This window comes from Uloborus diversus, chromosome 9 (genome assembly GCF_026930045.1).
Source record: "Uloborus diversus isolate 005 chromosome 9, Udiv.v.3.1, whole genome shotgun sequence".
Lineage (NCBI taxonomy): Eukaryota > Metazoa > Arthropoda > Arachnida > Araneae > Uloboridae > Uloborus > Uloborus diversus.
Genome location: NC_072739.1, coordinates 136,565,686 through 136,580,862, shown reverse-complemented (window position 1 = coordinate 136,580,862; position 15,177 = coordinate 136,565,686). Strand labels below are relative to the sequence as shown.

The following is a 15,177-nucleotide window of genomic DNA, read 5'->3' as shown; positions in this document are numbered from 1 at the left end:
GTCGCTTATTTTACACTTTTAGGTCACAACACACGACATTCGTTGAACATCAAACCGGCAAAGGAAGGAAAGATACAGAATTATGTACTGAATTTTTCATATTGTTCATGATAGACAAAAACAGAAATGAAAACTAAAAACTGAAAATTCGCTCTGGTTTTTTTAATGCAGTTTGAGTGTAATTTGTTTGACTGAGTTTCGTGCTGATTTTAAATTAGAATGAAATTCTGGGCATAATACCGTGCAATTTACTTTAAGAACAAACATTACTGCAATTTGCAACTGTGCTTTTTCTCTAGTCAACACTTTATAGGCGTAGAAAGATTCACACTTTATAGACATAGAGAAAATATCCTTTCTATGAGTGCATAAAACCCGGGAAAACATAATTATATTGATTTTGCATGATTTAATTTATTGACATCAAAATACTTAAACAACTCCACCCAATGAGCTTTGGTTGCAGCATTTGGTGTCCCGTTGGGTATTTCAGAAAACAGGACATTTTAGTATGTGCTCTGAAAACGGGTCAGGACTCCTAAACACGAGACTGTCCCGTTCAAAACGGGACGCATGGTCATTGGTCACCTTAGATACGCATTACATCCAATACCTTTTTGTTCATCATCTTCTACATCTCATATTAAAGTGATACACGATGCGCTAGTAGAAATCTAAATGAATATAAAACTAAAATTAGACAGTGAAAAGTTAAAAAGCTGTTCACAAATGATGTCACGCTTTGAGGGGGAAGAGGGGTTCGTAAAATTGTGACAGTTTGTGACAAAGGGGAGGGAGGGTGTAACAAGAAGTGTGACATCCAGCATTTTTTTTTTTTTTTTTTGTAAGAATATGTTTATGAAAAACAATATGACTTGAGATAAGAAGGGGGGAGGGGGCGGTATGATGAAGTGTGATATCTTGTGATGAAAGGGAGGAGAGGGTCAAAAATGTTGAAAAAAAAAATGTTGAAATCATCTATGGAAAGCCCCAAAGGGATTTAAATGCACATTGAGTTTTGAGTAAAACGCGTGTAAAAATCAAATTCTATGCAGACTCTCATTGAAAAGTTTTTTCAAGATAAACTTGAAAATTAACTATCGTTCAGTTTTTTTTTTTTGAAAATAACCATGCAATTTTGAAACAAATTCAGCTGAACTTTTAAAAGCAACGTGTTAAATAAAGTTGCCCATAAAAAACAAAATTAAAATATATATATATTTTGTGCATGCGTTAAAAAAACTTATCTTTAAAATCTCATAATTTATTCATATTTATTTTTTTCTTCTTAACTATTAGCATGCACTTGTAATTTAAAAATAACCCCTGAACTTGTACATTTAAACCGAAAACGTTTCAAAGAATGTAAAAAAATGCATGAAAAAATGTTTTTTTTTAAAAGTTAGTATCTCTTTTAAGGAGTTACATGTGATATTTTCAGGAAAAGGCACACATAAGTTTTACACGGCAAAACAAATATTCATAAAGAAAATTCTATATTCAAATCTGCATTCTACGATGCAGGCTAACCTGAGGATTGACTCTAATCCCTCTGCTAGTTGTCTTGTAACTTGGTTGCTGAAACTTTTTCATAATTCTTTAAGAACAAATTTTGGCATAGTTTTTGCAATGCCAATGGTTAAAAATCTGTTATTTGGTAGTTTTTAAGTTTTTTCGTAGTTTTCTAAAATTGTGTAGCGCTCCTTTTATGCTGCCTAATTACTGTATATGTTTAGATTGTTTTTTTCTATTTTGAAAGAAAAAAATAAAATAAAAAGCATTCATCAAAAAAAGTTGAGCGGTTAGAGGGTTACGTTACTAATAGTTTCTCCTAAAAACAGCAATTGATCACCTATTTTATAGAATTCTTATGCAGCTGATTTCAACCTTAAGATAACAGTATTTTTAGTATTTGTTTTTGATTTAGAAAAATTATTTTTCACTCATAATAAAAATAACCAGTAATACAATTACAAATGAAAAATTACTGGAGCTATAGAAAGAAATAATTGATTCAGGACATTGGCCTCAAAAGACTGAAACGCTTCCATCGCTTGATTAGAAAAATCCACATCATAGAGAAGCTTTGTAACATCAACACTTCAATAATTTTGCTGGAGTAGCGCTGAATGAAACTGTGAAAAAAGAAAGATGAAAAAAAGGAGGGGGGGGGGGGTGAGGGGAGAGAAGCTGAAAAAGTTTGCTTTTCTCAAACGCACCTATTTCTCACATAACTTCATCTACTAAACTTTGTAATTGTTTGTTTTGACACCATGAAGGATTTTCTTTTAACGATACGCTTAATTTGCCATTGCCCCATTCCATTTTGTAGGCATCCATTTCACAGACATTTGCAGAGCTGGAACTGAAACCATCTGTAGTTGCACTGGAACCCTCTTTGGAAGGCAGGCCGACCTAACCGACATTTTGGATTCAGCATTGTATCAAGCATTTAAAAAAACGTAATTATAGTCACTGGGTGCTATGTCGTAAAAATAACTACTGATTAAGCGAGCAAAACGTCACTTTGAGGAAATCCAGCAAGAAAACTGAGTTATTAAATTAAATAATAACTTATCAAGAAATACTTCCTGCAAAGAACAGTTGTATTTTCATACCTCATTCGTGTTAAATCTGAAGAAAAAGAAAGAAAGAATTTTTTTTTGATAAAAATCATTCAAGCAACACATTTGAAGCAGAGGTTCCAGTTTTCTTCACTGCCGCTGAGAGTCAAGGCGGGCCCCTTGTCAATTTGGTTTTCGGAGGCTCTCTTCCTATAAAACTTATATACTACTCCTATTCCGCGCCTAGCCCTCCCCAAGGTCCAGGCCCTTAGTTTCCGTTTAGGCTGACATAGCCTGTCATCCGCCCTTCAATGCTGTTTTGGGACAGGTACTAGTGGTACCGAGGGCTGTGAACCGGGAGAGAAAATTACCGCATCCGACTCTGAGAGTTATAGATTCATCGACTCGGGCTCGCTTACTCCAAAATCAGTCCCAATCTGACTTCACGGTTTCGACTCTGACTCTGCAGCTATAGAAGAAAGACAGACTCGGAAGGGCAATGACCGACTCCGATTCTTGGAGTTTTGAGCCCAGTCTGCTCCCCCAATTATTGCCATCTCCGACTCCTTCACCCCAAAATCACTCTGACCGCACAACTCCGACTCTGCAGCCTGGTGGTGTCCCGCGTTTTCTTTTTGAATCAAAATGTCGTATGAGTGGCTCTCCTGATACAGTGGCCTTAAGTTGCGCAATCTCGAAGACAAACCATCCTACGGAAAATCCAGACATAATGGGTGGGCGTGAAAAAAGTTTCTGAAATCGGCGCCTCTGCGTAGGCGAGGAAGCACTTCTCCCCCCTTATTCGTTCTCTTTTCCGCTTTTCTTTCATTAACCCCGTATATCCAACTCATAAACCACCGGACAGTCGCAGCATCGTGATGATTCCCAGATGCTGTCGCTTGTCAGTCACCACTTCTCCCCCAAGGCCCCTCCCCTCCTTTTGCTCTTCGGTTTCTTCGCGGACATGGTTCCAGCGAAGTTTGTCGAGACTTTTAGAGGAAAGGAATAATACTCAATGATGCCGTAGCTTTCGGGTTTAATTTGTACTTATGTGTGTTTTTTGTTTTGTTGGTTGGTACTTTGGTTCGTTACCATGGAGAACTATGTGGTACCTGGAAGGACTAAGTTTTTAACTTTGATTTTGTGGTTCTCCTTTTTAGTAGGTTCTTCTGCTCAATTGCCGTCAGGTAAGTTGATACTTTCGTGTTTGAAACATCCATGGATGCACGCGTGTAAATAGGTGGGGAAGGGGCTGTAAAGAGGGGCTATTTCCTCCCCTAAACGTTTTCAACATTTCCCCCCAAAAAAGGTTATCGAAACTATTAGGACAGTAAAGAAACATGACAGGAAAAATAATAATAAATTACCATACAGCAGCTGATTGTCAACGAGTTTTTATATTAGCTTTTTATCTTTAAAGTAACCTAAACTAGCTTGGATTGGAAATTTGAAACAGAAAATGAAAATTGAGTTTTATTGATACAAGAAAAAAAAAAAAAAAAAGGCAAAACTCGTTTTCCTCAATCCAGAGTTACACTGTAAAAACGATTCATAAACGTTCCTGGAAAATAATAGGCAGCTGATGTGCCCAATTTCAACCAGTAACATATCTTACAAAAACCAGGAACGTTTTCTGATAAAAGTCAATAACCTTTCTGAAATATTGGGAAATCTCCCCTGTTAAACCCAGTCGTGAACCTTCTAGAAAATTTTAAATGCATTTGATTAGAACTTTCCTGGTTTACTAAGAAAGTTCCAGGAGCATTAGAGCAACCATGGCTACACGAATATTCCTTGCCTCGCAAAACTGCAGCTATCCAATGACATATTAGCTCCCATTGAGGGCTTAATCAACCTGGATGGGCCGTAATCAAGCTAAAGCCGATACACTTAATAAACACGTTCAGTCAATCTTTAAACTGGTAGCAAAAAATAGCTTTCACACCAGTGAGAAGTCTGCATTCGTGCAGCTTTTAGCAATTCAGGAAACTTTTTTGCGATGATACTTGATTTTACGGGGAAATAGGTGAAAACCTCTGGAATCCCGAAACGTTCCACTGAAATAACCAGTAAAGTTTCGGAATTTTTTTACAGTGTACAGCAATAAGATACTTGGTCAATTTTGAACCGGAACTTAAGTATTTCTGCATTTAGAACGCTAGCTTTAAAAGGGTTAATTGGAAGTAAAGGATCTCTTCAAACTCTTACAGTTTAAAAATAACGTAAACGCGTGCTACTTTGGCCCATTTTGAACGCGCTTTTTTTTTTCATTTTTTCTCAATAATTTTAACATTTCATATTTCCAAGCTGTGTAAAAATTTTTTTACTCATCCAGAATTCTCTTAATTTAGTTTTTGAACATTGATCACTTTGTTTCCAAGTATTTTCTTCCTTTTAATTGTTTTTTATTCGGGCCACCGTTACCCTTACGTTTGGGTTATTTTGGCCAAAAATGGTTTTCTCTATTTTAAATCAATGTAGAACTAACTAGAGCTAAAAAAAGACGCGTGTTTCAAAGAAAAACTATTTATTTGAAAGAAAAATACATTTTTTAAAAAGAAGTTTGAGTCATACATTAGTTTGAAAAAGTTTTAAAAATATTGAAAATGTGTGTGCACACTAAAAAAATTCCGAAACGTTACTGGTTATTTCCGTGTAACGTCTCGGGATTTCACACGTTTTCCCCTATTTCTCCGTAAAAACAAGCATCTTCACAAAAAAGTTTCCAGAATCGCTACAAGTTGCACGCGTGCAGACGTTTCACTGTTGTGTAAAATATTTTTAGCAACCAGTTTAAAGATTGAATGAGCGTGTTTATTAAGTGTTTCGGCCTAAGGTTGTTTACGGCCTATCCAGGTTTGCTGAGCTCCTAATGAGAGCAAAACGTCAATGGATAGCTACAGGCAAAAGAATGGTTGGTTCCTTCTTGCATAGCTTTGGCCGTGGTAGCTGTGAATTTTATGGAGCCTTCTTGGTGAATCAAGAAGGTTCTAATCAATAACACTAAACCAGCTTAATTTTTCTAGAAGGTTCTAGAGACATCACTGACTTTAACAGGGGAGATTTCGCGTTTCTTCAGAAAGTTTCAAGGTTAATTTCAGAAAGGCTACTGACTTTTAGCGGAAAACGTTCCTGGTTTTTCCAAGATATGTTACTGGAAGAAATTGGGCACATCAGCTGCCTATTATTTTCCAGGAACGTTTTTGAATCGTTTTTACAGTGCATAGCTAGTTGTTGTCTCAGAAATTACGTAAGAAAACAGTCTTTATTTCCTCAGTTTCAGAGGTTGAATAATTTCAATCAAGATAACACCATTCGTAAAACAATGGATCCAAAATTTTTTGGTACGTTCCATACTCTCAACATGAGCTCCTTTTTCTCTCGCATGAACACCTCTCGCTCTCATCTCTGGACACCTGAGCTTATTCCATTTGACAATAACAAAATTCCGTCAACTTTCCAGCAAATTTAGCAAACGTTGTAAGAAGTAAATGCAACTGGATCAACGTTTTTTAAACCGCCTGCAACTTTCAAATCATCTTCACCTTCCATAATAAAAGTCATCTGAGCCCTGAGGATTTGAGTCGGTAATCTCTCTCTTATTCCGTTGCTGAGAATATCTGTTTTTTTTTCTTCTGTTTTTACTGTTCAGAGTCCTACTTTTAGCTTTTCTTTTCATTTCCAAGTCTCTCCGACTGACTTTTTCAAGTTTTTTATGCTGGGCCAAAGTGGGTTGTAACTTTTAGGTTATTAGATACGCTGCTTTGTGAATTTTTTTAAATAAAAACCTCAACAAAAAAGAGAAGTACAACCATGCTACCACATAAAGTAATGAATATTGTTCATAAATAGCTTTTTAACAAACTCTTAGCTGATATAGAGCTCCTTCTACGTGTAAAAGTCTGAAGATTATAAAGTCACATGTTAGCGCAAGGAACACAAAAGCAGCAGTGTTGATTCTTGAGGAACTATCAAACTGATTGGTTAACATTACTGAGTCTTTGAGGCTGCTCTCAAACGGATTCTGTCAAAATATTTTTTAAAATTGCATCCTGAAGTTTACAGGGAATGTTGTATCATTTTCTCAATTTGGGTCAAAGAAGGACATTAGGGTCGAAGTAGTCCGCGTTTACGGTAGCGAATAAAGTAAATAAATACATAAATAGTAAGTAGGTAAATAAACAAACATACAAATAATTAATAGATGAATGAAAAATAAACAAAATAAATAAAGAAAAAGAAAGAATAAATAAAGTAAATAAACTTGTTCATTGTCTGCCGGAACTCAAGCATAGATGTCGTGACCTAAATTATGTTTGTTCACGTGTCTTTCTCTTCAGTCCTTTGACACATGGCAAGAGAGTCCTTACAATGTGTTATCAATAAGGATGTGTTCCTTACATTTCTAAGAAGGCCTTTCTCTCTCAAAGGAAAACATACAAATAATTAATAGAGGAATGAAAAATAAACAAAATAAATGGAGAAAAATAAAGGATAAATAAAATAAATAAACTTGTTCATTGTCTGCCGGAACTCAAGCATAGATATCGTGACCTAGATTATATATTGTTGACATGTCTTCCTCTTCAATCCTTTGACACATGGCAAGGGAGTCCTTACAATGTGTTATCAATAAGGATGTGTTCCTTACATTTCTAAGAAGGCCTTTCTCTCTCAAAGGAAAAGGATCTCAAATATTTAAAATTGTAGTTTTTCAGAATGATTGTAAGCCGTTAAAAACCCCTTAATTTTTGAGGAATGGGGTTGTTTCTAAAATTTTAGAAATATTTTTTTCTGAAAGAGCATGCTTAAAAACATAGGATCTGACCATTTTTTAAATAATTTGTTTAAGTTTAATTTTTTTAAAAAATTACTTAAATTGGGCGTGTTTTCAATGTTTATGCTTCTGTCCGATGACATCACAAATCATAAAATGCCATTCTGTGTAGCTATTCACAGAGCAAAATATTTAATTCACATCTTTACTCACGTGCATTTGCAGCGATACGGTTGATAGCAAGCGTAGAGCGCAATTCTAATTCGCTTCTTGATTATCATAACGTGGAAATGCGGTAGAAAGATGCGCCATGGTGCATCATTTGTGACGTCATAAAGACCACGCCTTGTTTGAAAAATCGACATTTTAAAAAATTAATTAAAAAATAACTGTTGGGAAAATGAAAGTATTTTCTGATTCCATGTTACTTTTTCGCGTATTCTATCAATTTCAGTGACAAAAAGTACTACTTTTGAATCGAGGAAACAATCCCATTCATTTTAGTCTTCTACCACTTTTTTTTTATTTTATTAATTAAAAAAAATCTAGTAGGGGAATATGGGGCAAAGTGAAATGATGAAATATTAACGGTGCTTTTAGCAAGACCTATCTGTTAATATTTTAACTGTGTAGTAACTCATGTAGTCTACTTCAGTCAAGAAACAATTACTCCTGAAAATTAAAAAATATTATAGTAAGAGCAATTTTTAATAAATAATATTCATTTTGTAATATTTTGATGTGTGTCAAAAATTATTTTTGTAATTACTAAAGGATAAAGTTTTATTTTTTAACATTTTAAATATTAATTGAGACCTTATAGTATTCGTTGGAGTATTCATTTATTTAATATTAAGTTTATTTTTACTTTAAAAATTGTTTATAATTTGTCAAGTGGATGGGGCAAAGTGAAATGGTTCTTTTCGCTTACTTATTCTATCATTTAAATCATTTACGTTTTCATTTATTAATTAATTTACTTACATTCTTTTATTTAATAATTCACTTATTTTCTTATTCGCTCACTATTTTATTCACTTATTTAATATTTCTCATCCATTAAATACATATTCATTTATTCATATATATTTTATTCATTTATTAATTTCACTATCGATTAACTTTTTCATGGAATATTTTATTTGTTGATCCATTTGACTGAAAATATTTCTAATTACTCGTATTAAATAAAAAATATTTAATTTGAAAAATATTTTATTTTTCTCTTTGCCCTATAAATAAAAAGAGTAAAAAATTTTCACCTTTTTTTTTGAAGGAATAAATTTAGGGCCCAAAATTTAAAAATAATGTTTCAACACAAATTTTATATAAAAAAAAAAAATACTTTGTCTTTGTGTACCGTAACTTTAAAAACAATTTTTCAGTTTTTTCATTTTGAAAAAAAAGTAAGTTATTTTAACCAATTCACTTTGCCCCACATTCCCCTACATAGAGGGTTACCAATCATCACGAATTTTAAGAGACTGTTCCGTATTTGAAAAAACTGTCCCGAGACCCGGGGAACTTTGATACTGAACTGCTTCCCATATTCAAGCTAAGAGCAATGCTTTATAAAACGAGAGAGTGAATGACACATTATTTTAACAAAAAAATTAAATGAAAGTAAAACACAAAACAGGAAATTAAGAGGGATAAGAAAATCACGGGTAAATCACGGAGTAGAAAGTGATACACGGATAAGAAAATCACGGGTATTCAGCAAACTTAAAATTGCTGAATTGTAATGTTTTTCTGTTCTGATGTTAGTTTTCTGTCTAGTTAATTAAAGCAGAACTCATTGTAGACCATTGTCATTGGAAGATCCATGAAAATTTGAAAAGAATTGTTACAGCAGTAAAATCAAGTATTAAATATGATTTTTTGAAATAGTATTTTTTCAACATTATATTAGAGTAATTATTGTAGTACGATAAAAACTGGTCGGTTTTTATTCATTAAGATTTTGAGTTTTAATTCATTAAGATTTTGAATTTTAGTTTGTTTTTAGTTAACTTCTTTCAGTTTTTTCCCAACTATAAGGTTTAATTCTATTTCTACTCAGTTTTAAAATCAAAATGCTTATTAATGGCAAGTTAAAATCTTAGTCATTTCGATTTCCTCATTGATTTGTGAAACTTTACATATTTTCTTTAAAGTTTTCTTTAAATATTAATCCCCATCAAAGAAACGACTACTCTACCTTACAAGTCTGTACAAAGTGTTAATAGCTGAGAAATACGAGTTCACACATTTTCGCATTTCTCACCGATAAGAAAGAGGCAGGTTACTGACCGCCTTGCCTTCAATATTCGAGTTGAACCGAACCATTGCTTCGGTCACTCGTCTGTCAGTTCTAATTCTTGTGTTAGCTGCCAGTTTGTTTGGCACTCTTGGCTTCCTTAAGAGGTTTTCCAACTAGGACTCGACCGATGCATCGGCCTGGCCGATGCATCGGCGCCGATGGTTCAACAATTTAGCCATCGGCATCGGCGGCCGATGCTAAATTGCAGGAAACATCGGCCCATCGGCCTTAAAAACATCGAAAAGCCGATGGAATTGGCCGATGTTTTTGAAAAAAAAAAGGGACCTTTGATGTTTTACCTTTTAATACAAAGTAAAAGTTGTTTTCATATAAAATTGTTTACTAAATTTCAGTATGAATTTCTATTTTAGTCACCCCTGAAAGAGTTTTTAATACTGCATTCAGGTACCAAACAAGTTAATTATTGCGTTGTTTCTTGCTGCTGGATGTATGTATCTCTCATAAGTCATAACTCCATAAGTTTTCGCATATGGGGTGTGCGTACGTTCCAGTTGTGCACTTCCCTTTTTGTTTTTGATCGGGTGTTCTGAAAAGGCTGTTTACTCATTTTTTGTCGCTATTAATTACTTATTTCAATGCAAAACTAATATAGCGTCTCAGACTGATGATCATTTGGTGATATATTGCCGAATTGGAGACTATGGAAACAAATATGAGATGGCGAAACCGGTTTTTGTGTCATTTTGTTAGATTCCCGTTGAGCCGACGGTAATTTTTAATTTTTCGATATTTGCAATATAAATCACAGTAATGCAGTATTTTCTGTATTGCTTCGGCGGAGTTACAAGTTTGGCGCCCGTCGAAATACATTTTGGAGCCATATTTCTCTATCACAGAATCTGTAAAACATTTATCATTTGCATTTTTGTAACTCCTACGGTGCCCCTATGGCCTCTCGTGCAGTTGCAACATTTGCTATATTTTAAATCCGCCATTGCACGTCACAACAAACTTGGGTGCAAGTTTTGAAAGGGTTTATTCTCAATGTTTATGATTATTTTGAATTCTATTTCTTACGACTATTTTTTGAATTTCCGAGAACATTTGCGTGCCCCTCCTCCCACTCCCTCAATTTCTGAAATTAAACTCTAGTTGTACTTCCGAGTTGTTTAAAACTAACATCATTCATAAAATTAGAGATTTTTTTTTTTCAAACTTTATCTATTGTTTAGAAAGAATTTAGAGCATTAATGTAAGAAATTGATTAAAGACGTTTTGAATGGTGATATAATTAGGAAATTGAAAGGACTTTTGAATTTTTTCTTCGGAAGTGCTGAAATAGATTCAGAAACTCTTCCGAGGCGTTGGTTTTAGCGGTTCTGTACTAAAAAAATTAGGCCGAGATTCGGGTCGAAGTGTGAGTTACTGCAAAATCAGAGGGTGCCCCCCCCCCCATTTTGTAATGCGCCATCTTTTTTGTATCATTAATAGCGATCGATTTTTTTTCTGTTGTAAGTAACTATTTTTATGAATTTATATAAAATCAATGAATAAGTTATTTTCGTTTTTTATAGAAAAGTTTCAAGGAGTTTCTATTATGCAATTTTTTAAATTTCAAAAAAATATTGTTAAATTGAACAATTTAATTTGAACTTGTTTGTAAAGCTTCATAAAAGATTAAATAATCAAATTGTTCAATATTATGTGTGCCAACATCAGATCAAGTAGTATATGTATTCAGTTACTAACTTGATGTAAATATTGAGTTTGTTTATTGTAGCTGCGTTTTAAGAGCCTCGCTCTTTTCATGGCTATTTTTTTTCCAACAATATTTATGTCACTGTTTTAGTTTTTTGAAAACTGCAAAATTTTCTATTCATAAATTTTAAATAAGTATAAAAATATTCCAATTATGATTTAGTATTGTAATTTATCTGTTACCTTTTTTGTTTAATTTGATGACTAAAAAATGTCTACGTGCAATCTTTCCAATTTAATTGCGTAATTTGTTGACGGTTTCATAGTTTTATTCTTAATTTTTTTTGAATGATTTAACAACATAATTTAATGTTTTTTAACTATGTTTAGTGTACCTAAATCCATACATCATTACAATATTACTGAAATCTTAGTTATATGTTCAATTAAAAAAAAACAAAAAACAAATCAATTGGTTATTAAACAGTCTCTTTGTTTTTTTTCTTTTTTCTTTCTTTCTTTTTTTTTTTTTTTTGACTGTTGTTCTTTCTCTTTCATCATACAGCAGTCAAAAAAGGAGAAGCATAACTACACCTTATACAGATTGTACGTAGTACGATCCAAAAGTTCGGGATCAAGCTGTGTAAAACCTTACCTAGAATAGTTCACATTACAGAAGCACATCCACCTTCAAAAGGTTACCTTGAGGGACTATGTACTTCTGCCAGTGTTCATATAACTTTTGGAAACTCTCCTGGAAGCCATTCTTCGCTACCTTCTATGATGCAGCTTTATCTTCTCCTGATAGAAGAAAGCGGCGTCCATGAAAATGTTTTTTTTTTTTTTTTTTTTGCTGAGAACAGGTAAAAGTCACACGGAGCTGAGTCCGACGAAACGTTATGTTAATTGTTTGTCATATCAGAGTACTCACCCATCGAACCGTGCATCCTCAGCATGAAAGTCGCCTTCTTCCCCACATTGAAGTTAAAGCAGCAGCGCAAGAGGCCTTACAGGAGGTTGCGAAAAATGTCTTCCAGGAATATTTCTAAAAGTTATACGAACGTTGGCAGAAGTGCATAGTCGTCCAAGGTGACTATTTTATAGATAGATGTGCTTCGGTAATGTGAACTATTCAGGGTAAGGTTTTATACAACTTGTCCTCTAACTTTTAGATCATACTACGTACGTATGCGTTTTCAACTTACTATTTCATAACGTTTTTGAGTGACGTAAGTTTAGCGCATGAAGACATCACAAGAGAATTTGCGATAATTAGCTGAGGAGGCGTTCAAAATGGATATTTCGGTCATCTACATGTTCTTAGGTACATATGCCCTGTACAGATGTGCCGAAAAAACTCGTGAAGTTTAAATTGGGTGATCGTAAAATAGAAATTTAGGTCAAAATCTGATTTTTTTTTTGCGATTACAATTCCTTATTCGTAGAAAGGAAGTAAAGTGAAATGAATCAATGATGCTTTAAATCCCTGACAATTTTATCAATTTATTTCTGTTTGATTTTTTTTTTTGCCATCGGCCAACGGCATCGGCCATCGGCCATCGGCAATCGGCCATTTTGAGGAAAATAATCGGCCATCGGCCATCGGCCATCTTTGAACAATCGGCCAACAATCGGCATCGGCCCATCGGCCAAAAAATGCCATCGGTCGAGCCCTATTTCCAACTTCAGCTTAGTCACTCCTATGCCGGGCTGATGAGTGCTAATAAGCACGAAACTGCAGTCCTCGGCTGGAATTGACTGAGCTGGTGCTGTATTTCATGTAAAATAAGAGATTGTTCATAAATGACTTTTTTAAAACTATTTTTACCTCCCTCCTTTTTATCTTAGTACCCAGGGCCGTATCCAGAGGAAGGAGGGGGGGGGGGGGCGATGGGAAACCCGAAATGTTTTGTACTGTGAAACAGAGGAAATTTTTTTTTTTTTACTTTCTAATGTCAGAAAAGGAAAATAACTGAGTTTTTATTCTTAATTTTGTAATTATTAAACGAGTGAAAATTTGAAGAAATGCAGAAAAAGTAATTCTAGTTTTCATTAGCTGAAAAGCATACTTGAAATTTAGACCCTTATCAGAACTTTCTGCTCTCTTTCCCAATTCAATTCAGGGCCGTCCAGGGATAAGGCAGCCCCCCCCTGTCAGTTTGGTTAACTTGCCCTCCTCCACTAAAACTCTTATAAAACTTACATGCACCGATTTCGAGCCGGGGACTCCCCAAGGGCCTGATCCCTAGTTTCCGATTAGGCTAGTATTTGGTTACCAAGATGTGCCAAATTCAGCTCCTTGTTCTCGATACATGTTGCGTAAAAAATGCAAAAATTATGATTCTCGCATTTTTGAAGCATATTTTTCAAGATAATTTTTTGTGACTGATATGTTCCATGTCTTGCTATTTATTTAATACCGAATTCAGTATTTTCGAAGTTCTTTTGTTATTGCTTGTTTTTATCTTACGTCTAATGCATACTGTTAATATCTTAAGCACGAGAAAAAAATATAGCACTTACTCTACTCTTATTTCATTTTCTGCACTACTTGTGATTGAATGAAAAAAAATTTTCTTCATATTTTTGTAGTCTCAATTACCCCTATAAGGCCTCACAATCAGGACTGCGGAGTCGGAAGAAAAATGACCCGACTCCGACTCTGACACCTGAATTTTGAAACGTCCGACTGCGACTCCGCCTTTATTTATTTATTTATTTTTTCAAATCCCCCTCGCATGGGATAGGGGAAAAAAACCCTAAACAGAGATTGAAATATTAATTCCTTTTTATGAAATTTTCGCGTTGTATTTTATTGCAAACTTAAGACGCATACAATGTTTGAAATTCAATTTGAAAATCAAATTATCCAATAGTTTCTATTTCTAAAGTGAGATTACTTTAAAATCCCATTAAAAAAATTGAAAAGAAATAATTTGCTCCCATTTACTGTTTAGGAACAAATCCTGTGCTTTCAATTTTTGAAAGCTGTAACTTGAGAGAAAAACAAACTTTTTGCTATGTCAAAAAAAAAAAAATCTTAAGGGGGGAGCGGTCCCGTCTCCCCCGGGTGACACCTCAACTTAATTTTAGTGTTTATAAAAATTAAAATACTTTAATTCTGAAAAATTTCCCCAATAATAAACCTTAAACTTCATCTTAAAAATTTCAACGAAAATATTGCACTATATTGCGGGGAGAGGTCGGGTACGTCTGGAGCAAATTTTACACAAAATAAGGCGGTATACAGCTTTGTACGAATAGCTTTTACTTTACATACATTTCTTGGCTCAATTTTTAATTTTAATTTTATTGACAGCTCTAGAATTAACCTTAATATGAAAATTTTAGTGATAAACAAGCTGTCTTGTATAAAGTCTTTAGGTTAAAAAAAAAAAAAATTATATTTTATTGGATCTTTCGGATTTGTGCTTTAGTGCCAACACTTATTTCACCAAACTCTCTCAGAAGTTTCCTGACTTGCTCAAGCGATACATACCTTCCTTTAACTATTTTATTTCTGAGATCGAGGTAAAAAATACATTATTATTTTTATTTGAAAATGATTACTTAGAAAATGTTAGACAACAAAACTGTTTGCTGGCAGTTGCTATCAGTTAAATAAAGTTAAAAAAATAAGCAAACTAGGAGACGGCGTAGGTAGGTCTTACAGAAAGTTCGATAAACAATCAAGCCAGCTGGTTGCCACAATGGCAGTGATTTTATTATTAGTAGGTCCTTATACATGTAATCAAATATCAAATTAATTGGTAGTCAGTTTTTTAAAAAATACAAAGAGAGTCAGTGAAAATTAAAAAAAAAAAACGGAGTCGGCATGTTTTTGAACGACTCCGACTCCGACTCTTTTACCTCAA

The 15,177-nt window shown here is 34.0% G+C and overlaps 1 protein-coding gene across 1 annotated transcript in view; it reads left to right on the top strand.

Annotated features, from left to right (window-relative positions):
• Nucleotides 1–3,529: 3,529 nt before the first annotated feature.
• LOC129230586 (collagen alpha-1(V) chain-like) overlaps nt 3,530–15,177 on the top strand; it is a 161,085-nt gene continuing 149,437 nt past the window's right edge. The window contains exon 1 of the mRNA XM_054864990.1: nt 3,530–3,751. Coding sequence (XP_054720965.1) covers nt 3,658–3,751 — 94 coding nt within the window. The 5' untranslated portion in view covers nt 3,530–3,657. The remainder of the gene's footprint in view (nt 3,752–15,177) is intronic.